The sequence below is a fragment of the Drosophila guanche genome, unplaced genomic scaffold (genome assembly GCF_900245975.1).
Source record: "Drosophila guanche unplaced genomic scaffold, DGUA_6, whole genome shotgun sequence".
NCBI lineage: Eukaryota > Metazoa > Arthropoda > Insecta > Diptera > Drosophilidae > Drosophila > Drosophila guanche.
The window spans coordinates 13583520-13606708 of NW_022995743.1; the positions used below are offsets into that span (position 1 = coordinate 13583520).

The 23189-nt window shown below is 49.9% G+C and overlaps 4 protein-coding genes across 5 annotated transcripts; 3 read left to right on the forward strand and 1 right to left on the reverse strand.

The window, feature by feature from the left end:
* Window positions 1-1524: 1524 nt before the first annotated feature.
* Window positions 1525-4169, forward strand: LOC117578570 (hairy/enhancer-of-split related with YRPW motif protein). The gene is made up of 3 exons (XM_034264151.1): window positions 1525-1893; window positions 1972-2186; window positions 3012-4169. Exons 1-3 carry the CDS (start codon window positions 1682-1684, stop codon window positions 3911-3913), a joined length of 1329 nt encoding a protein of 442 aa, XP_034120042.1. The 5' UTR covers window positions 1525-1681; the 3' UTR covers window positions 3914-4169.
* A 79-nt stretch (window positions 4170-4248) lies between these two features.
* Window positions 4249-5755, forward strand: LOC117578595 (mitochondrial dicarboxylate carrier). The gene is made up of 2 exons (XM_034264188.1): window positions 4249-4738; window positions 4796-5755. Exons 1-2 carry the CDS (start codon window positions 4326-4328, stop codon window positions 5244-5246), a joined length of 864 nt encoding a protein of 287 aa, XP_034120079.1. The 5' UTR covers window positions 4249-4325; the 3' UTR covers window positions 5247-5755.
* Window positions 5756-7619: 1864 nt separating this feature from the next.
* LOC117582861 (nucleoporin seh1) lies at window positions 7620-8991 on the reverse strand. The gene is made up of 4 exons (XM_034270934.1): window positions 8807-8991; window positions 8307-8744; window positions 8041-8249; window positions 7620-7985 (listed from the first exon to the last, which is right to left on the reverse strand). The coding sequence occupies exons 1-4, from the start codon at window positions 8915-8917 to the stop codon at window positions 7679-7681; spliced, it is 1065 nt and encodes a 354-aa protein (XP_034126825.1). The 5' UTR covers window positions 8918-8991; the 3' UTR covers window positions 7620-7678.
* Window positions 8992-11014: 2023 nt separating this feature from the next.
* On the forward strand, window positions 11015-23094 carry LOC117582842 (acetyl-CoA carboxylase). Of its 2 annotated transcripts, XM_034270900.1 has the most exons (14): window positions 11015-11143; window positions 12514-12672; window positions 12811-13178; window positions 13255-13376; window positions 14649-15015; window positions 16153-16441; window positions 16507-20240; window positions 20303-20605; window positions 20673-20843; window positions 20908-21336; window positions 21395-22264; window positions 22334-22681; window positions 22751-22885; window positions 22953-23094. In XM_034270900.1, exons 2-14 carry the CDS (start codon window positions 12531-12533, stop codon window positions 23085-23087), a joined length of 7413 nt encoding a protein of 2470 aa, XP_034126791.1. In that variant the 5' UTR covers window positions 11015-11143; window positions 12514-12530; the 3' UTR covers window positions 23088-23094. The 2 variants fall into 2 exon arrangements, with proteins under 2 accessions (XP_034126791.1, XP_034126802.1); XM_034270911.1 differs by lacking the exons at window positions 11015-11143; window positions 12514-12672; window positions 12811-13178; window positions 13255-13376 and adding an exon at window positions 14148-14452.
* Window positions 23095-23189: the final 95 nt, after the last annotated feature.

Sequence of the window (23189 nt, forward strand, 5' to 3'; positions counted from 1 at the left end):
CTTAATTTTAAAGATTTTTCTAAGGCAAATTAAAATTGATTGACAGACTATAGCGTCTAAACAAAATATTTTTTCAAAGGTGAAAAGACCTGCAGGAAATCTGAATATCTAGCTAGATTTTTAAAGCATTCCCGAAAAAGCAATTTGTATGTACATATGTAGATATGTACAAACAAAAATCTAAAAGTTAGTCAGAAAAGTGGGAGGATTATATGAGCACCTTCAATGTAGAAGTCTGGCTTTATGTTCTACACAAATTGCAGTTTGTTATTTGTAGCATGGCGCGATTTTGTAGCACCTGTATGCGTTGTTAATTTGACTTTGCATACCAGTATACTGCTCTATTAGCTTTCATGGTCATGGTGCTTCCTATATTGATAAGCCACAGCAATTGCTGAATGGTTAAAATGCTTGAAAACTTAAAGTTTGGCTCGATTTGTCTTCAGGTATAGCCATTTCATTGATACCAAAAAGAAATCTCATGAGAGTTCTTTCCATTCTCTAGAGTATAGACACAAACCATCAGATTTTAAAGTTTAGATTGCAGATTAAATAAAAATGCGCAGATTTTGGATGTATTTTGTAAATTGTAAGCATGAGGATTTTATCTCGTATCTTGTTTTATCTGCATAGCAATCGTAATGACTGTCGCACTGTGTGTTTAATGTTTGGAAAGGACACCTCCTTGAGTGCCTCACAATTAGCATGGCAACTGAACAATGGAAATGTATCGATTTCATCCGAGGGACTAGGTCAACACACCACACCGCCTTCAGGCACCTGTCCACGCATCCTTCTGGTATGTCTCCGCACCGGGATACGGCGGCTGTGGCTGTGTGTGCGTCTGCGGCTCCCGTAACCTTGAGGCAACACTGACCTAGAAATATTGGCCCAAACACGGGACGTGTGTTTGTATGCAGATAAAGGTCAGCGTCGTCCGTTGCACTTGTTGGGGCACGGCGCCAGGTCCAATGCCACACGACCGGCCGCTGTTCGGGTCGCGTGCTCCAGTTCCAGCCATTTCATGGGCCTGCCAGCAGCAGGAGCAAGTGGCAGCACAAGTCAGCCGACGGGCAGGCGGACAGACAAACAGACAGACAGACGCCCACGGCGATGATGCTGGTGCCGATACCGATGCTGATGCTGATGCCATCGACATCGATGACAGGCGGATATAAAGCCGGCACAGTGATTGCTCTTTTCGTTCCATCTATTCCTCTCGCACGCTGACTTCGTGCTGCTCACTCCAAGGTCATCTTTCTCTCTCTCTCTGCCACGTTTGCTATCCGCCCTTGTTCATTTGTTGGTCTCTCTCACCTAACAGCGATCATCGTGAACTATTACCTACCCCCAGCCTAAACATCCTGGAGAGCGGCGGCACGCGTTGCCAGGGGGTGGTTGCTGCTGCATCTTATTGGGCGGCTGCCGGCGGCGTTCGAAAGGGGTTGAGCGGCGGCAGCGACGACGGCAACGGCGGGCAGGTCGTCCGTTAGTCGTGTGCTGCAAAATCAGTCGAACGCCGTTCGCGCACACGATAAGTCACGTGCTCAAGCCAGCTCCGCTCTTTGGTTCCGAGTCCAAGTCCAAGTCCAAGTGCAAGAAAGAACCTCAAGTGAAAAGACAATCGCCCAGTGCTCTCAGTCAAGTGTCAAGTGTGCAGCAGGATCAACAAAGAACAAAGATGGACCACAACATGCACGCGAATGCGCCACTCCACCATTGGGGATATGCGGCAGGTCCGGCCGTGGCCTTGCCAGCCACCGCCAGCACCCCCCAAAGCCACTGGGTGCAGCCGCCGCAGAGCCATCACAGCCACGGACACAACAGTCTGAAGCGCGCGCTCTCCGAGAGCGACTGCGACGACCTCTACTCGGAGGAGTCCTCCAAAGAACAGTGCGTATGCGTAATCTGCTCAACAATTATTTGGGTTCTTCCTACTAACATTTTGTTTTATTTCTGTTTCGCTTACAGAGTCTCTCCTAGTCAGCCGGGTAGCTGCCAACTGATGAGCCGCAAGAAGCGTCGCGGAGTCATCGAGAAGAAGCGTCGCGATCGCATCAACTCCTCGCTCACCGAACTGAAGCGTCTGGTGCCCTCGGCCTACGAGAAGCAGGGATCCGCCAAGCTGGAGAAGGCCGAAATACTACAGCTCACGGTGGAGCATCTCAAGAATTTGCAGTCAAAAAGTAAGTTTCAAAATCTCGGGGGGAATCAAAGAATTTTGAGGCTATAAAACAAACTTTTAAAAGGGGGAATTAGTCAACTTTATTTTCAGTTTCAAGCCATAGTTCATTAGTTATTTAACGTGATTAGTCGGTCTTCAAGACAAAGCATGTTTAGAGATCATTCAAGGTCAATCAATAGTCTTATTTTTTGACAGAGGATAATTTTTAATAATTTTCTTAGCCAAAAAAGCCTCACAATTTCCCTAACAGAATCCTAAGTTCTTAGTTTCAAGTTCCTATTTAAATTAATAATTCCTCGAATTGTATCCCACATAAAAGAAGACACCAGGGATCGGGATACGGCCACTTTGCTAACAAATTGAAACACTAAACTGGGATAATTGTTCCCCAAATAGTTAGAATTCTCTCATTATAAATCCCAACCTGTTGTTCCCATAAACAGGAGGGAGTATTAGGGCGCGGGTTGCCGGCTGGCATTATGGGAAAAATATTATGATTGCCGCAAAATTCAGAGACATAACAATGCACCGCCCAAGTGAATCTCGAATCTCGGGGCTTCCCACGCTGCTCATTGCCCGCCTCCCACTGCCCTTACACAGCTCGCTTTTTATACCCAGAAGCGGGCGAACAGGGCGCTTCCACCCCTAGGCAAACCATTAGCATTAGCACTGCCACCCCCTGCCCTGAGGCTTGTCCCATCCCGGAGAAGGACATGGGGGTGGTTGTTTAGGCAGTCGCGTGGGAACAACTATTTGAATTGTTTGCTCTGGTCTCTGACGATGGATTAGACAGCTTATTGACTTTCGCCTCCTCTTCTTGTTGCAGCATTGGACTCGCTCAGCTATGACCCGCAGCGCGTGGCCATGGACTACCACATCATCGGGTTCCGAGAGTGCGCAGCCGAGGTGGCACGCTACTTGGTGACTATCGAGGGCATGGACATCCAGGATCCGCTGCGCCTGCGCCTCATGTCCCACCTGCAGTACTTTGTGCAGCAGCGGGAGCTCTCGGCCAAGAGCTGTGCCAGTCCCAGTGGATGGTCCGCCTCCGCTGCCAGTGCCGTCGGCTACCAGGCAACCGCCAGCTGTGCGGCCACTCCCTACCAGACCTATGCGACTGCCGGAAATCCTGTAGGTGCCTATGTCTCCAGCTCATCACTGCACAGCTACCCAACGCTGAGTGCATCGCCTTCGCAGCAGCAGCAACCGCAACAGCAACAACAGCAGCAGCAGCAGCAGCAGCAGCAGCATGGTGGAAGGACAAGTGTGTCCAGGACAAGTGGATCGGGTGGTGTTAATGGTGAGCCGCTGCCACCACATGAGCTGCACTCCGATACTAGCAGTCAGCAGCAGCAGCAGCAGCAACAGCAGCAACAACAGGGGCAACATCAACAGCAACCGCCCACCCATGTCCGGACTCAGACAACGCCTCAGCCACCACAGCAACAGCAACAGCAACAGCAGCAGCAACAACAACAGCAGCAGCAGCAGCAGCAACACTATACACACGATCACACGGTTGTCCATCCGGAGCAACAGATTCCCACCTACATCGATCTGACCAACAGCCACCGACCTCCAGCCAGCGCGGAGAGCCTCAGCTACAGCACAGCTCCCCAGTATCCCGTGAGCGGGGGGCAGGACTACAACAATGCCAGCGTCCTGCAATATGCCACGCCAAACGGTGCCAAACCCTATAGACCCTGGGGAGCGGAGATGGCCTATTGAAGAGGTGGCAGAAAATAGAGACATGATCAGAGAAATGGAAATGTAAATGGAAAGCCCCAAACAGAGTCTAGTCAGGACCCAGTGTGATAGTCGTAAGTTTGGCCACATCCAGAGAGATCCTAGCGAGATCGTCTCGTTGAGATTTAAAATAGGAAGAGGCACATTACTTAGTACCCTAAGCAGCCATCTAACATCTAGAGTTAAGATCTATGAACCCTTTGTGAAAATATTGTAAATAAAGGAAATTGTTTAATAAGAAAAAATGAGAACTAAACTATCGAATCATTAATCCTTGAGAAAGAAAGGCGGCCTGGAGAGAGATGGAATCCAAAACAAACTTGTACAATTTTTGTACTATGTGGAAATCGGTATCGTTGCCGGATTCCACATAACTCAACAAATCCACCGATCCATGTCAGATATCGACAAGCAGCGTCTGCCGCGTTGGTGGTCGGGAGGAGTCTGCTCGGCCATTGCGGTGACCACCACCCATCCGCTGGATCTGGTCAAAGTGCAGCTGCAGACGCAGACGCAGGGCAAGAGTGTTTCGGTCGGAAAGGTCATATCAAATATCTACCAGAAGGGCGGGCTCGCAGGCTTCTACAGCGGCATCTCTGCCTCCTGGTTCCGACAGCTAACCTACACGACGGCCCGCTTCGCACTCTATGAGTACGGCAAGAAGTTTGTGGACTCAAGCAATGTCGGTGCCAAGGTGCAGCTGGCGATCTTTGCCGGCATCTTCGGCGGCATTGTGGGGGTGCCGGGCGATGTGGTGACAGTACGGCTGCAAAACGACATCAAGATGCCGCCGGAGAAGCGGCGAAAGTGAGTATCGGTCATATGGAGGGATGAGAGACGAGTCCAATCGGATAACTTCCCCAGCTATAAGCACGTCTTCGATGGGCTGTACCGCATACAGAAGGAGGAGGGCGTGAAGAGTCTCTTTCGGGGCGCCGTGCCCGCTGTGACCAGAGCCGTGGTGCTGACAATAGGCACTAACGCCACCTATGACCAGGTGAAGCAGATCATTCAGGGCACCTTCGGCACAAAGGAGGGTCTGCCTTTGCACTTTCTAACCTCCACGATAGCTGGCTGCATTGGCACCATCATGACGCAGCCCATTGATGTGATCAAGACCAGGTACATGAATGCCAAGCCGGGCGAGTACTCTGGCCTTATGGCGGTGGTCCTGAGCATCCAGTCGCCGCTGGCATTCTACAAGGGCTTCATTCCGGCCCTGTTGCGAGTGAGTCCCAACACGATCATCACCTTCATGCTGTACGAGCAGGCGCGCCTGCGCTTTGGCTACCTTCCGCCGAACGCCCAGAAATAATATAATCGATCATCCACGGCCTCCCACTCCGTCATGAAACGTACATTTGAAGTAAACCAAACCCCTCGTCGTCCATTGGCCTGGAAGTAATCCCCTCCTGCCGTAATTGCGCCTAATAAGCTGCCACTGACCGTTGGTCAGCAGCAGCAACAACGTTGGGGTCAACAGCAGTCCTGCGTGTCCAAATGGAAATGCTGTTTATGGTTTATGAAATTTGCATAAGCGCAGGCATACGCGTATACTCCATACCCAATATACCTGTGTGTCTGTGTGTCTATGGCCAGGGCTAACTAAAAACAGACCGAGACAAACACAATCCAAATGAGTTAGTTAAGCCGGCTGCACGTTCGCCGCTCGTAATTAGGAAACAGGGGCCACAAGGTGCAAGGGTCGAACCAAAAACCCTCACCGAAACCCCGGGAGCCACAGAAGAAACAAGAATTTACGAAACAAAATGCAAAACCGAAAACCGGAAAGGGCTCAAGATTCTGTCACCACTGAACACAGCACACCACACGTGTGTTTTTCATAAGTATATATTTTTTAACAATTTGTTCCTTTACGCTCTTTAATGAGAGATATTTTAAAATTATATTCCATTATTCTTTTCTAATAAATGAATTCATTTGAAGTTTATTTTGGTATCTATGGGAACTTGGAAACTTGTTTAATTTAATATTTTTAATTTCAAACTAATGGTAGTTTATTTTCCACACTCGAAAAACACTTGAGTCCCGAAATTACATTTGCAACCGAGCAACCAACCATAATTGCTCTTCATTCTATGGGAAAATTCTGATTTCCAGCAACCCCTAAACTGCCACGGATAACTGTTTTTTTGGCTTGCCGCTCACGAAGAAACAATCTTTTGCGCATTAATTTATTTTCGCCAGCTAAACACATATAAAATAAATGTTGTCAATACTCGCACGACCGAGTGAGAGACCTCTGAGCTTTGACTTCCCACGCCGGTCTACGATTAACCACCACCCAGGGCGGATAGAGCAAGTCCCGTATTGGAATCGTAGTCGAGGGTGGGTCCCGAAGATCGGCGTCAACACCATCAGCATAATACACACGTCACAACTTCCAATTAGAGACAATCATTCGGATACAGGACAGGCGGGGGGAGGGGGACTTTGATGGGGTGGTTTTACTGTCCTCGGCAGTGCAGAGGCTACAAAAACGAAAGAGCGCTACGAAGTGGGTTTCATTCCTTGGATTACGTTCAGGCCACAAACACACAGGAGCAGATATTACCAGCAGGACCTGCCACAGGGTGGATGGATGTTCGTGGAGTGTGCTTTGGTGTAGTTTTCATTGTGTGAATGGATGTCATAAATAGTCAAATGATTTCGTTTTTATTGCGGTGCGAGTCAATTAAGTGGAATAGTTTTGCCATGTATTTTCCTGAATGGATTTTCGTGTTAAAGGTGACGGAAATATCCATAAAAGCTGGCCACTTGTTGGGATTATTTAATTTATGCACATGTGCAGCTGAAAAGGATTCCTTCCATGTGCGCCGTAATGGTCCATTGATTTGAGGATGGGAAATCGGCGATTATGTAGATCATTTCACTTGTGTGGGGTTGATTAATCGAACCAAAATATGCGTCCAAATAAATCAACTCAATTTCAATTAAATAAATGAACTTGAAATATGTGTGTTCCCTTTTTCCATCGTTCTTCCACCCCCCCCCCCCCCCCCCCCCCTCTTNCTTTCTTTCTTTTCCCATGCTTTTAAAAATAGCCCAGCGATCCGTTAGCGCACCAGTTCCAGCGCTTATTAAGAAAAGGTGAGTTTTAGTTTACGAGTACCTCCAAAAATTGCTTGCATATTTTCATGGCTTTGCAATTGCATCTGTTACCGCAAATGAACATTTTTTTTTGAGTCCAGAAAAATTGTTTAACAACCTATTTTGTGCAGGTTGAATGGTCACACTTTTACTTCAACGAAGTATGTATTTGCCAAAGGAATTTTTAAATGAGAGTGGCCTCACCTTGCACAACACACACCTTGTACCAGATCTGACAAGAAGCAAGAGCGCGAATTTCGTTTATTATTTTGTTAGTGAACGCATTTGATTTGTTCTAAATTTCTATTTTGTGGACTTGAAACAAAATCAATAAACGAATTGTTTCAGTTTTGCCGGGAACTCGTTTATGACACAGCCATGCGGCTACTGCACGCGTTCCGCACGTTTATGTGATGTAACCCGAGAGTGAGAGTTCCGTAAAATGTGATCGGGAGAAATGTTGACCAGGACGCTCTTGAACCGCTGCTGCAACGGACGCGGATGCTGCATCAGAATGGCCGCTCCACTCGTAAGGCGTAAGTGGGATGGGATCCACACAGTCACTACAAAAGGGGAATCAACTCTCACATTTTATTTAATTCGGAACTTAAGCAATCTACAATATTAATTGATCCATTAGTGCCACGGCACCTGGTTGCCAATGGTGCCCTTCTTGTAGAACTTGGCCGTGGCCGAGGCGGTGGCAGCCAGCGTAGGTGTTGGCGGAGCCGGTTCGTATGTGGGTCCACTGCCCTCTGCTTTCAGGACTGCGGCACACCTCCACTGCTTGTTGTAGTTCATGCGCCAGAGGCGCACACAGCCGTCGTCACCGGTAGATATCAGCATGGTGGCCAACATGTTCCAGCAAACGCGCCACACGGGGCAGTTGTGGTCGCTAAACTTTACCGTCTGGATGTCCAGCTTGGTGGTGCCCGTGGAATCCCTAAAATGCATATACTTTAGGACAGTTCTAGCAGTAAAATCTCGATCGTTCTTACGTCACTCCGCGAAGATTCACTATGTAAAGATCCTTGCTGGCCACGGCCAGCATGTGGAAAGTACGCCCGGCGTTCGGGGCAAAGGCCACATCCGTGACGGGATCCGTGATGTCGTTTACAGTATCAATCTTCACACATTTACGAGCATTGTCGCTGTAGGCAAAGAGGAACACCTTTCCCGTGGGCGTGGCTGAGTCGTCGCTGCCAGCCTGTAAGAGAAAGGACGTATAGGGCTAAGAAATCTTTTTGATGGATTATTTACTTACCGCCAGCAGTTGTGTGACCATGTAGGTGGATGTGTTCCAGGACAAACAGCTCAGCGGCAGCTTGTTGGCTATCTCATGCTGCACCGGCCACTGGGAGAGGTTCATGATGTCTGGCGCTTCGTAAATGCGTATGATGCCATCCGCGGAGGCGGTGGCCAAAAGCAAACCCAAGTATTTTGGGGCAAACTCCACATCCGTGACGCTGGTACGCGAATCGACGAGCGTGGTGCGGCGCACCCATCGCCGAGTCGGCGTGTTCGTGGTGGAGACCTTCTCGCCAATCACCTCTTCCCAAACGGAGGCCGTGCGGTCGAAGGAGCAGGTCGCCACCACCTGGCCGAACTCCGGATGAGCCCACGAAACGCGCCAGATCGAACCCGAGTGTGCCTTCCAGCTGCTCGTCACACTCCACTTGCCCTGCGCATCCTCGTCCCAGATCTGCAAATGTAGATTTTTTGTATCGTAGAGGCGAATGTTTACACCACCGGCGGATAACTAACCTTCACTGTCTGGTCGCTGGAGCAGGTGGCCATGCGGCGGCCGTAGTAGTCGAACACCACGTCGTGTATGACATCCTTGTGGTCGGCAATAATGGGCTCCACATCGAACATCTTCTTTTCATGCGATTTGTTTCTAAAATATGCAACAAAACAAAAATTCACGCGCGGTTTATGGCAGATAAATGCAACCCTGTGAGGGTAAACTTGCGGCAGTCAGCTGTTTTTGGTATATGCAGTATTTTTCGTCTGTTCTGTTTATATTCTTCTGGGGCGGGAAAACGGTCACATTGGCGCTGTAGTCTGAATTACGCGTGAAATACGAAAAAATCAAGCGGAAAAAGTAAAAGAACAGACAAAGCAGGCAAGCTGCCCCATTGATCATACCCGGGCCACTAATCAACGGTGCCACACGATCATTGCCAGTGCCGTGAAAGTGCTAGAACACTCCCCTCGGAATCAAAAATCTCAGTGCAACACAGAGCCAGGCCAGAGCTTCCCACCCGGAAAAGAACAGTTACACTAAACAAAATTGCTAACAGAAAGAAACGTGGAAAGCAGCGCAATACGATGGAGAAAAGTAAGTCGTTGGAGAGTGCGGTAATCTGGTCGGTAAACGTGTAATTACGATCTGATTAGTGGCAGCGGCAGAGATAATATGCGCATATGCAAATAACAACAGTGGCCGCACCTGGGGGTTATTCACCCTTTGGGGAGAGGCATTATTATGTATGGTCTGGGAACTGTCGGGACCTAGCATATATCAAGATATCCGTTTGTTTATCATTTGCATTCATTTGATAAAGTCCACATTTTGTGTTTTGTTCCATCAATCAAAGTACAGGACAGCATATTTTACTTCCAATATGTTGTGGTTTTGCTCTCGCCACTCTCTTTCGCTCTCACCACTGTTACTGACCTTGATTCCCATTGGACTGTGAACATCGCGCGATGGACTTGTCTCTATGTGTGTATGTAGGTGAGCGAGAGAGAGAGAGAGATGTATGCGTGTATGTGTGATGCTGAGTGTGGGCGGATGGGAAGCCAGTTATGCAGCCTCATTCCAGTCCCAGTACAAGCCGGCTTCCATTACCTAATCGGAGTGCATCCATATGTAAGACAGAGCGAGAGGCCTGGCACCAGCCAGCTGATATGCGTCCCCCTTCTCCTCGGTCTATTATTGGCCGTGGTATCAGCAGACCTACTGGCCACGCGCCAAGCATGAATAATGCGACCGACTTTTTGGTAGATCCCAATACAATAGTAAATTTCCACCAGCCTCTGATAAGCGTTGGCGGCCCACCACTTGATCGCATGGGATGGCGGAAGAGCGGGGAACATAACCATCAGCACCAATTATGATTAATAATTCGTCGGAACATACCGGTCGGCTGTTTTCAACGCCAAAATCGAAAGATTCTCCATGGCGCTTATCGCGGAGATTATAGGGAGCAAGCGTCGTCGACGGGAATTTCTTTTATGACTTTAAAAAAACCTCTGCTGATGTCCAAACAATCACGAATCCCAGAGATTCGCGTGTTCTGCTCGTGGCAGCGTGCTGAATTCGTTATTAATTCCGATTTCAAGTGCATCTCAGGGCAATTCAATCGAGATAATCAATTTTGTATTACCTCGCTAATTCAACTCGAATGCGTAATCAGAATCTGGCTACTTACGGTTGCAAATTGATAGATTATTTTTGCTAATGTTCCATCCGTAAAGTGCACTGTCGTCACTAGGAAAGGGTCAGCTTAAGGTTTGCACAACGGCAACAACAACAGAAGCCTTGACTTTGAAATCTCTCACAGTGGGAAGGGTAGGAGAGAAACTTCGAAGAAACGGTAAAACACAGCTGATCGCTATCGACTCTTATCGACTGGAAATAAACATGGACAAATGGTTGGCAACTAGCAAAAACAAACTGTAAATAAAACACGGTGCTCTGCTGCTCATTTACCTTTTCTTTTTGTCCAGCCAGCAGCAGCAGCAGCAGCTGAAACAGCTCGACCTCTGAGGCCCTCTGTCGCGATTAACATACAGGCGCAACAACCTGTACACGCACACATCAGCAGCACACCCGTCCCGTGCCGTCCATGCACGCACCAGTATAGTTGATATCAATAGTGACAGCGACGCCAGCAGCACTGACCGCTGGACAGCGGCAGTAGCCCTCGCGATAGTGGGTTCCAGACGAGGAGCCTGGCCCCATAGCGCCACAGTTTGATTTTAAGCGTCGGTCACTGCAGTACCACTCGTGCGGAACTTGTGCCCGTCTAAAGCTACGAGTGCAGTAGTCTACAGAAATACGTTAAAGAAATACAGAAACATAAAAGCAGAGTGGTAAAACTCCCATTAACTCGAATTTAAATACACATAGAAAATATATAAAAGCGAGTCAAGGCCCTAAAAAGTGTCCAAAAGTGTGGCCCTAAATATAATTGCCCATGGCATTGAATTTGTTGAATCTGATGTGTGTGTGTGCTTACTGCGATTGAGTAATCTTTTTGAAAGAGATTCCGAGACCTGCTCGACTGGTTCAGAATTCTTATCGGATGGACGGGAAGAAAAACATACGACTCACTTCATGCTAATACGAAATGCTTATAGAACTGGGCCACAATTTCACATATCAAATATCCCAATGCGCATCAGCTAACATTTGAGATCGATCTGGGATTGTATTTCGAATCCTTCCCAGGGAATGCTCTGTCAAAAAGCTGAAAAAATGATCCGCAGATTAATGTTACATAATTACCTGATAAGCCTGTGCTACTTAGTGATGGATCGATTCACCTTTTTGTGCCTTTCAAAGCCCCGGCTCTGGGTGGCTGGCACACTTACATATGTATATGTTGTAATGGCAAAATCATTGACCTCTTCTATAAGCAAAACCAATTTGCATTTCCACATACCATACTACTAGTCGCTGTGCTGGGGATTTTTTGTGTTTCAGCTTTTGTTATTTCTCATTTTCCTTCTTCCATATTTTGGATTTTCGGTTTTGTTTTAAATATAAATACGAAGCTCCCGTACATTAAACACCCCAATAGCAAAATTATAAGTTTGTGTATTTTGTAGCTTTAATTACGCTTTCGTAGGGTATTAATTGTGAGATACTTATATGTGTACGTCATTAGCGCAGGAATCTTAGGCCTTTGACCCATGGACTTTGGCATTGCTTATTTTCGAAAATCACAATTACATAATTCAATGCCCCTGAGTCTTAATCTTCACAGAAACAACATTCTTGTAGAGCACCAGTTATCTTGTCTATATTTCCGACTGCTCCCAACTGTCAGCAAACATTCACTGTTCAAAGGATTTTGTTTTGTTAAAGAGTATTCCGATTTCGGATACTCTTTGGCCTGGAAACGATATTCGATTCGGGTATTTGGGTCTTTATATTGTGGATTTTCGGTTTCATAATTTTATCTGCTAACTAGTTTGTGCTTAGATTAGCATTTCTGTTTGGGTTTGTTTTGTTTTGCTTTTTCGTTGCTTCTTTGGCCCACAAAATCGTGGCAAAGTTTTTGAACTTGAAAAATACTCATTTGAGACGAGAGACCTACATATATTAACATTGATGTAGATTTTTGGCACTTTCACTGTCCCATAAGAGGCATACATAATATGTAAAATATTGCGTAGTGGGGCAGGAAGCAAAAGATATGCATTATCTAATCCAATTTAAATTCACCGATTTAAAGCAGCTTTTTGGAAATAGCCGATGTTGATCACACTATTAGGCACTCTGGCAGCATTTCTCGCGTTCATCTTAACCCTGATCTTTGGCCGGGGCCAGAAAAGACCAGTCCACGCGGCCACCACCAAAGGCGAAAGAGAAACAGAAACTACAACACCGATTAATCGTAAGAATCTGAACACTTTTTGAATCCATAAGCAGCACTTGAAGGGCCACAGTCACACCAAGCACATTTAACTGATAATCAAATCAATCTACTATAATAATCTGTATAGTAATCAATATTTCTATGATTGATTTCCAGCCAACTCCAGCGTGATTGCCGCTACAGCACCACCAGTCGCAGTCACAGTTACAGTCACAGCCACAAGCAGTTTGTCGTCGTCCACAAAGGGAGGAGCAGGAGACGCAACAAAGCTGAACGAGAAGCGATTCCCAAAAGGGGCCAGTATCAAGAAGGTACAGTTCTCCAGCGAAAGCCTTAAATCGGAGGTGGATATTGCCTTGTCCGATCTGAGCTGTCACCAGAACCACAACCACAACAACAACACAACCGTTATCAAAAACAAAAACAACAACAGCATTGTCGACATCAGCAAGAAAACATCAGACAAGATGAGTGAGGAAACAAATGCAGCTTCCGGCACGGATGCTGAGCGTCCAAGCTTCTTGGTAGGTCTTTGACACCGGAGCAACCACTTTGTCTAGCATATAATCTGAATTTAAATCATTTTTCTGGCTCTGTCAGGTGGGCGATGAGATTGACGAGAAGGCAGCAGAAGCTGGAGAAGCTGTGGACGAGTTCCCTCAGAAGATGCAGAACGATGCCCGGCCGAATGGCGATATATCGGAGAAACGCAAGAGATTGAGGTATGCACGCCGGCAAGAGGGGCACGCCCCACCCTCCACATGGCACACGTAGAGGGGAGGATGGGTATGGGAATGGGGTGACTGAGCAAAACAAAGAACAGGTGGACTGCGTCATAGATATCGCGCGAGTTTATCAAAAAGAGATGGAGCAAAGCGCTTCCGCTGAGTGCGAATGAGAAGCAGCGAAGCTTTTTCGAGTACTCTGAGAGAGGGCGAGACCAAAGCATTCTGGGTGAGAGAGCGACAGTGAGAGAGAGCAGCCTTTGGGGACGCCGTCACAATTTGTTTTCATTCATAACGGAAAGCGTTGCCTCAAAACTTGTTTCTTTTTTGTGACTCGGAATCGGTACTCTCTCTCTCTCTCCACTCCAGGCGACCCCTGAGCAAACTGTGGCCTAAACTATCTGTTGGACGGCTATCTGTGTTGGGCCGCTCGAAACCGAACCGCCAGCAGTTGCACAGCAGTCGTCGGTTCCGTCGGTCATAGAAGCAGAAACCAGCAGCAGCAGCACCAAAGTCGAACCTTAGCAGTCGCCGAATTTCTCGTTGCCTAAATAGGTTTCTCGCGTGTGTGGAGTGTGGATATTCCGTTCGACATTGATTTTCTGCCGTGTGGCCCTGCGACTCGTCATCGTGATATCGTCGGAGTGCGGAGAAAGTGTTGCTGGTAGCAGAACTGGTGTGTGTGGTGTGGCATAAACAGTGTTTTGTTTTCTCCGTTTTCGGTTATTAGTCAGACTTGCATAATTCGCTTAAGGGGGTGTGCTATTTTACACCCAGCCAGTTCACTGTGACCACTGAATGCTATTGGCCCTCGTTGAGCTAGCCAGCATGTTGAAGCGTCGTGCCAGTAAGCGTTTTGTACTCGTTGAGTCTGGCGAGGAGCCGCTGGGATCAGGATCGGTCGCACCAGTCATTCCACACTTTGTGGCCGTAGACTGTGGACAGGGCGACAGCAACCACAATGAGATGAATCCGAGCTCCAGCATCAGTAGCATCGGCAGCGAGAACAGCAACAACAACACCGGAAACCCAACGCCAGGACTCCTTAGTGTGCCCACCGTGGGAACCCTAAAGTAAATACACATAATATGGGAGGGATAAGAATAAATTTGTTGCTAGAATTTCGATTCTATTTGTCAGGTAGTGGCCCCAGAACCGGTTTCGCCAAATCTTCTTTAAAATTGCGCTCTAACCTTCCGATCTACACTGAGCAACAAAATGATTGGTTTAAAGATAATAATTGCTTATCGGTTTTTTAATCTCTTTCAGACCGAGCATGTCCCGAGGCACTGGCTTGGGCCAGGATCGCCATCAGGATCGGGACTTTCTTATAGCCACCACCGAGGAGTTTGTGAAGCGTTTCGGCGGTACACGTGTCATAAATCGCGTCCTCATTGCCAACAATGGCATTGCGGCTGTCAAGTGTATGCGTTCCATTCGCCGATGGGCCTACGAGATGTTCAAGAACGAGCGAGCCATTAAATTTGTGGTGATGGTCACGCCAGAGGACCTGAAGGCGAATGCCGAGTACATCAAGATGGCCGATCACTATGTCCCCGTGCCCGGTGGCTCCAACAACAACAACTATGCGAATGTTGAGCTCATTGTGGACATTGCACTTCGCACTCAAGTGCAGGTGAGTAGTTGCGTCTGGAGGCCGCCAGTGCCCAGCCATAGATGTAGCCGGCCCAGTGTCAATCCGTTTGGGTTGGTTGCGCCTTAACCACATCGCATCGTACGATTCGTATTTACACTTTGTCGATCTCCGGGGGCTGAAAAAGTCAAGTCGATCGTATGTCGTATGTCGTATATCGCATACCAATGCAAAAGCTCTCACACTGCTCTGCAACGCTCTACCAAACAGTTTGTTTATATCCGTTAAAGCTAAAGATTATCTATGTGTGTGTGAGTGTGTGGATTGTAACACTGTGCAACAAAAAGTGTGTTGTAACCTTCAACCTTCTAGAATCTCTCCTGCTTATGTGTACCTTTAGAATTCCCTCATATAAGTAAGCGTACGTTCAGTGTTATTTGTTGATCACGTAAACGTTTATTTGCTGTAGATCTTCCATTCCCGAATGCTAAGTAATTTCACTGAAAATAGCAAGAGATCACTTCTCAAATATGTGTAGGTAAAAGCATTTCTCTAACTGTTGCCGCACATTAACTTGTACTATGTTGTAGATCTGATCTTAATAGGGCACTTTTAGTTTATTATATAGAAATAAGTAGTATAGCACGAGTATATGCTACAAAGTTGATTAAGATATACAAAGTTGCTGTTTTTGAGTGCATATTACTTCCGTAGAGATTCGAATATTCTAGTGAATATCTAATAATGGTTTACAAGCCTTGCAAATTTCTGAGAAATTGTAGAAGTTGTAATTATTTACTTTAGATATTTAGAAAAGTCAAGAAGATGTCTAGCAATTCTTTTGAACACTTTTTTAGTAAAATGCGCGTGTGCGTCTCGAGTCCTGATAGCCTTCTTTCTAGCAAATTTCGCAGCGAATAAGCTTTCATAGTTTGTTTTCTTCACTTCTAATCTAAACCACCCATCAATTGGCAAACACTTGGGGAATGCGAAAGATAGCGATAATATTAAACATTCCTATGAGTGGAGAGTGTTTGCTTTTCATTCCACTAATTAGTATAAAAAGGGGATAAAACCAACACCTTGTTGCACAGTGTGAATTATCTATTTTTTTTGTTGTGCTATCATCCGTAAATGAGGTTATAAAGTTATTGATTATGAATGAAATTATGATTATAGGCCGTCTGGGCTGGATGGGGTCATGCCTCGGAGAACCCAAAGTTGCCGGAGCTGCTGCACAAGGAGGGTCTGGTGTTCCTCGGGCCGCCAGAACGTGCCATGTGGGCACTCGGCGACAAGGTGGCCTCCTCGATTGTGGCCCAAACGGCCGACATACCAACGCTGCCTTGGTCCGGTTCCGACCTAAAGGCACAGTACAGCGGCAAGAGGATCAAGATCACCACCGACCTCTTTGCCCGCGGCTGTGTGAACAATGTGGAGCAAGGTCTGGCGGCAGTCGCCAAGATTGGTAAGACCCATTGACAATCCTGAGACGGAACGCTCGTTATTCTTATCTGTGTCTCCGTCTTGCAGGTTTCCCCGTGATGATCAAGGCATCGGAAGGCGGCGGCGGCAAGGGCATTCGTCGCGTGGACACCACCGAAGAGTTCCCCGCCCTATTCCGTCAGGTGCAAGCGGAGGTGCCCGGATCGCCCATTTTTGTAATGAAGCTGGCACGCGGCGCCCGCCACTTGGAGGTGCAGCTGCTGGCGGATCAGTACGGAAATGCCATCAGTCTATTTGGACGCGATTGCTCCATACAGCGTCGCCATCAGAAGATCATCGAGGAGGCACCGGCCATTGTGGCCCAGCCGGAGGTGTTCGAGGACATGGAAAAGGCGGCCGTGCGTCTGGCCAAGATGGTGGGCTATGTGAGCGCCGGCACCGTGGAGTATCTGTACGATCCGGAGGGCAGGTACTTCTTCCTGGAACTGAACCCGCGTCTGCAGGTGGAGCATCCCTGCACGGAGATGGTGGCCGATGTCAATCTGCCAGCCTGCCAGCTCCAGATCGGTATGGGTATCCCCCTGTACCGCCTTAAGGACATTCGCTTGCTGTACGGCGAGTCGCCGTGGGGCTCCTCCATCATTGACTTTGAGAATCCGCCGAACAAGCCGATGCCCTCGGGACATGTGATCGCTGCTCGCATCACCTCCGAGAATCCCGACGAGGGCTTCAAGCCCAGCTCGGGCACAGTTCAGGAGCTGAACTTCCGCTCCAGCAAGAACGTGTGGGGCTACTTCAGCGTGGCCGCCTCCGGTGGATTGCACGAGTTTGCTGACTCGCAATTCGGTCACTGCTTCTCCTGGGGCGAGAACCGGCAGCAGGCACGCGAGAATCTCGTGATTGCCCTCAAGGAGCTGTCGATCCGTGGCGATTTCCGCACCACTGTCGAGTACCTGATCACGCTGCTCGAGACGAATCGCTTCCTGGAGAACACCATCGACACGGCCTGGCTGGATGCGCTCATAGCCGAACGCGTGCAGTCCGAGAAGCCGGACATACTGCTGGGCGTCATGTGCGGAGCTCTGCACATTGCCGATCGCCAGATTACCGAATCCTTCTCCAGCTTCCAAACATCTCTGGAGAGGGGACAGATCCAGGCGGCCAACACCCTAACGAATGTGATAGACGTGGAGCTGATCAACGGCGGCATCCGGTACAAGGTGCAGGCGGCCAAGAGCGGGGCCAACTCTTACTTCCTGCTGATGAACAGCTCCTTCAAGGAGATCGAGGTGCACCGCCTGTCCGATGGCGGTCTGCTAATCTCCCTCGAGGGCGCCTCGTACACCACCTACATGAAGGAGGAAGTGGACCGCTACCGCATCGTCATCGGCAATCAGACGTGCGTCTTTGAGAAGGAGAACGATCCCTCGCTGCTGCGCAGTCCCTCGGCGGGAAAGCTCATCAATCTGATTGTGGAGGATGGGGCTCATGTGGCCAAGGGCCAGGCCTTTGCCGAGATCGAGGTGATGAAGATGGTGATGACTCTCACCTCCCAGGAGGCCGGCACGGTGACCTTTGTGCGGCGTCCAGGCGCTGTCCTCGACCCCGGTTCCCTTCTGGGCCACCTGGAGCTCGATGATCCCTCGCTGGTGACCAAGGCGCAGCCCTGCAAGGGCCAGTTCCATCAGGCCGAGAACGCGCCCATTCCCGAGAAGCTGAACCGCGTTCACAACACGTACAAGAACATTTTGGAGAACACCTTGGCCGGCTACTGTCTGCCGGAGCCCTTTAATGCCCAGCGGTTGCGCGACATCATTGAAAAGTTCATGCAGAGCCTGAGGGATCCCTCGCTGCCGCTGCTGGAGCTCCAGGAAGTGATTGCCTCCATCTCGGGCCGCATTCCCATATCCGTGGAGAAGAAGATCCGAAAGCTGATGACGCTCTACGAGCGCAACATCACCAGCGTGCTGGCCCAGTTCCCCTCCCAGCAGATTGCCAGCGTCATCGACAGCCATGCGGCCACCCTGCAGAAGCGCGCCGATCGCGACGTCTTCTTCTTGACGACCCAGAGCATTGTGCAGCTGGTGCAGCGCTACCGCAACGGCATTCGCGGACGCATGAAGGCCGCAGTTCACGAGCTGTTACGTCAGTACTACGACGTGGAGTCGCAGTTCCAGCACGGACACTACGACAAGTGCGTGGGTTTGGTGCGGGAGCACAACAAGGACGACATGCTGACGGTGGTAAACACGATATTCTCGCACTCGCAAGTGGCCAAAAAGAACCTGCTCGTCACCCTGCTCATCGACCATCTGTGGGCCAATGAGCCGGGCCTAACCGACGAGCTGGCTAACACCCTCAGCGAGCTGACGTCCCTGAACAGGGCCGAGCACTCTCGGGTGGCTCTGCGCTCACGCCAGGTGCTGATTGCCGCCCACCAGCCGGCCTACGAGCTGCGCCACAACCAAATGGAGTCGATCTTCCTGTCCGCCGTGGATATGTACGGCCACGACTTCCATCCGGAGAATCTGCAGCGCCTCATCCTCTCGGAGACCTCGATCTTTGACATTCTCCACGATTTCTTCTACCACACTAACCGAGCCGTGTGCAATGCCGCCCTCGAGGTGTACGTGAGGCGCGCTTACACTTCCTATGAGCTGACCTGCCTTCAGCACTTGGAGCTGTCCGGCGGTCTGCCGCTGGTGCATTTCCAGTTCCTACTACCCACTGCACACCCGAATCGCCTGTTCTCGCGCATGTCCTCGCCGGAGGGGTTGGACCAGGCAGCGGCCGAGACCATGGGCAGCTCCTTTGTGCGCACCGGAGCGATTGCCGCCTTCGATTCGTTCGAGCACTTTGAGATGTACTCGGACGAGATTCTGGACCTGCTCGAGGACTTTGTCTCGCCCGCAATGGTCAATGCCAAGGTGCTGGAGGCCGTGGAGGCAGCCGACTCCATCTCGGACAGCCGTCACAGCACCTCCATCAACGTGTCGCTCTCGGATCCCGTTACTCGAGCCAATGCCGCCGAGGAGGCCAAGTCCACGGAGCCAATTCACATTGTGAGTGTGGCTGTGAGGGAGACCGGAGAGATGGACGACCTGCAGATGGCACAGATCTTTGGGAATTACTGCAAGGAGCACAACGAGGAGCTCTTCCAGCGCCGTATCCGCAGGATAACGTTCGCCTCATTGAAGAAGCGCCAGTTCCCCAAGTTCTTTACATACCGCGCCCGCGACAAGTTCGAGGAGGATCGCATTTATCGGCATCTGGAGCCGGCCTCTGCCTTCCATCTGGAGCTGAACCGCATGAAGACTTACGACCTGGAGGCACTGCCGACGGCCAACCAGAAGATGCATCTGTATTTGGGTAGGGCGAAGGTGTCGAAGGGGCAGGAGGTGACCGACTATCGTTTCTTCATCCGCTCGATCATCCGCCACTCGGACCTCATCACCAAGGAGGCATCCTTCGAGTACCTCCAAAACGAGGGCGAAAGGGTGCTGCTGGAGGCCATGGACGAGCTGGAGGTGGCCTTCTCCCATCCGCACGCCAAGCGCACCGACTGCAATCACATCTTTCTCAATTTTGTGCCCACCGTTATCATGGACCCGGCCAAGATTGAGGAGTCCGTCACCAAGATGATCATGCGCTACGGCCCCCGCCTGTGGAAGCTGCGCGTTCTTCAGGCTGAGCTGAAGATGGTCATCCGGCAGTCGCCGCAGTCGCCCACCCAAGCGGTGCGCCTGTGCATTGCCAACGATTCTGGGTACTTCCTGGACATCTCCATGTACACGGAGCAAACGGAGCCAGAGACGGGAATTGTAAGTGTCATCGAAATGATTATCCCTAATTGCAGATCGATACCTTTTGCATGCCGTTTCAGATCAAGTTCAAGGCCTACGGAGACAAGCAGGGCTCCCTGCATGGCCATCCCATTTCGACGCCCTACATGACGAAAGACTTTCTGCAGCAGAAGCGCTTCCAGGCGCAGTCGAACGGCACCACCTACGTGTACGATGTGCCCGACATGTTCCGCCAGATGACCGAGCGCCACTGGAAGGAGTTCTCAAACGCGCGGCCCTCTGTGGACATACGCATACCCGACAAGATACTGATTGAGTGCAAGGAGCTGGTTCTCGAGGGCGACACCCTCATCGAGATGCAGCGCCTGCCGGGCGAGAACAATGTAGGTCCCACTCGCAGCCCAAAAGACATTTTGCGACTTCTCTATTGACTAACCTCTGATATTGCAGTGTGGCATGGTGGCCTGGAGGATTGTTCTGGCCACGCCTGAGTACCCGAATGGGCGCGAGATCATTGTGATAGCCAATGATCTGACCTACCTGATTGGCTCCTTTGGCATCAAGGAGGATATTCTCTTTGCCAAAGCCTCGCAGCTTGCGCGCGAAAGGAAAGTGCCCAGGGTAAGCATCAAGAATCGATTTCCATGCTCCAACCATTCATCACTCAACAAAATCCCTCCCACAGATCTATATATCGGTAAACAGCGGTGCACGCATTGGACTTGCCGAGGAGGTGAAGGCAATGTTTAAGATCGCATGGGAGGATCCCGAGGAGCCGGACAAGGGCTTCAAGTATCTCTATCTGTCCACCGAGGACTATGCCCAGGTGGCCAATCTCAACTCGGTGCGAGCCATTCTCATTGAGGATGAGGGAGAGCAGCGCTACAAAATCACCGACATCATTGGGAAGGACGATGGCCTGGGCGTTGAAAATCTACGTTATGCTGGCTTGATTGCCGGCGAAACGTCGCAGGCGTACGAGGAGATTGTCACCATTGCTATGGTCACGTGCCGTACCATCGGCATCGGCTCGTATGTGGTGCGTCTGGGTCAGCGGGTCATTCAGATTGACAACTCGCACATAATTCTCACAGGCTATGCGGCCCTGAATAAGGTAAGTCCTTGTAGTCAGAATCTTGATGTGTGGATCTTCACATGTTTTCTTCCTGCAGCTGCTCGGTCGTAAGGTGTACGCCTCAAACAACCAACTGGGCGGCACACAGATCATGTTCAACAATGGCGTGACCCACAAGACTGAAGCCATCGACCTGGACGGCGTTTACACCATTCTCGATTGGCTCTCGTACATTCCCGCCTACATTGGCTGCGACCTGCCCATCGTTTTGCCGTGCGATCGCGTTGATCGGCCCGTCGATTTTATGCCCACCAAGTCGCCATACGATCCGCGCTGCATGCTGGCCGGTCGGGTGAATCCCACCAATGCCAATGAGTGGGAGAATGGCTTCTTTGATCGTGATTCGTGGAGCGAGATTATGGCCCCGTGGGCCAAGACAGTAGTCACGGGACGTGCTCGTCTGGGAGGTGTGCCTGTGGGCGTGATTGCCGTGGAGACGCGGACTGTGGAGGTGGAAATGCCCGCGGATCCAGCCAATCTGGATTCGGAGGCCAAGACGCTGCAGCAGGCAGGTCAGGTGTGGTATCCCGATTCCTCCTACAAGACGGCCCAAGCCATCAAGGACTTTGGCCACGAGGAGCTACCGCTGATTGTGTTCGCCAACTGGCGTGGCTTCTCCGGCGGCATGAAGGACATGTACGAGCAGATAGTCAAGTTTGGGGCCTACATCGTCGACGGACTGCGAGAGTACAAGAAGCCGGTGCTCATCTACCTGCCGCCCAATGCCGAGCTTCGTGGCGGAGCCTGGGCTGTGCTGGACTCGTTGATCAATCCGCGCTACATGGAAACCTATGCTGATCCTGAGGCCCGTGGTGGTGTCCTCGAGCCCGAGGGCATTGTGGAAATCAAATACAAAGAAAAGGACCTCATCAAGACGATAAATCGCCTGGATGCGACCACAATTGCTGTTAGTTTCATATACAATTATTGGCTGTTCTTCGACTAATCAATTTTTTCCATTTCGGATTCTATGCAGCTGAGGAAAGAACTCGAGGAGGCAACTGCTGCTGGGGATAAAACGCTGGCAGCACAGGTGGATGAGAAGATCAAGTCTCGTATGGCGATGCTGATGCATGTCTATCATACGGTGGCCGTGCACTTTGCCGATCTACACGACACTCCCGAACGCATGCTGGAGAAGGAGTGCATCAGCGAGATTGTGCCATGGCGCGACTCGAGACGTTGGCTCTACTGGCGCCTGCGTCGTCTCTTGCTGGAGGATGCCTACATCAAGAAGATACTGCGCGCACAGGACAATCTCTCTGTGGGACAGGCCAAGCAGATGCTCAGACGCTGGCTGGTCGAAGAGAAGGGTGCCACAGAGGTAAAATGATAACAACATCTGTTGATTTCCATTACCTTACCATCCCTTTCTTCCGTTTTTTTGTTGCAGGCATATCTGTGGGACAAGAATGAGGAAATGGTGGCCTGGTATGAAGAGCAAACGAATACAGAATCTATTGTCTCCCGCAATGTGAGTTCCGTGAGACGGGATGCAATCATTTCAACCATTTCGAAAATGCTCGAGGTAAGCACCGCTACAATCTGGTTAATATTACTTATTAATATTAAATGGACTTCTCTGGTTTTAATAGGACTGTCCGGACGTAGCGCTGGACGCTGTGGTTGGTCTCTGCCAAGGCCTGACGCCCGTCAATCGTGGGGTGGTCGTACGCACACTGGCGCAAATGCAGCTGAACGAGGAGAACTCTAGCAATACCCAGGGATGATTGTACGCTAGATTCTAAGTTCTTTTAAGCCTATCCCTACCCTACCGCTCTCGAAGTCAACGCAGTGGCTATGCCTGGATGCCTGGAAGAGGGTCTCATCCT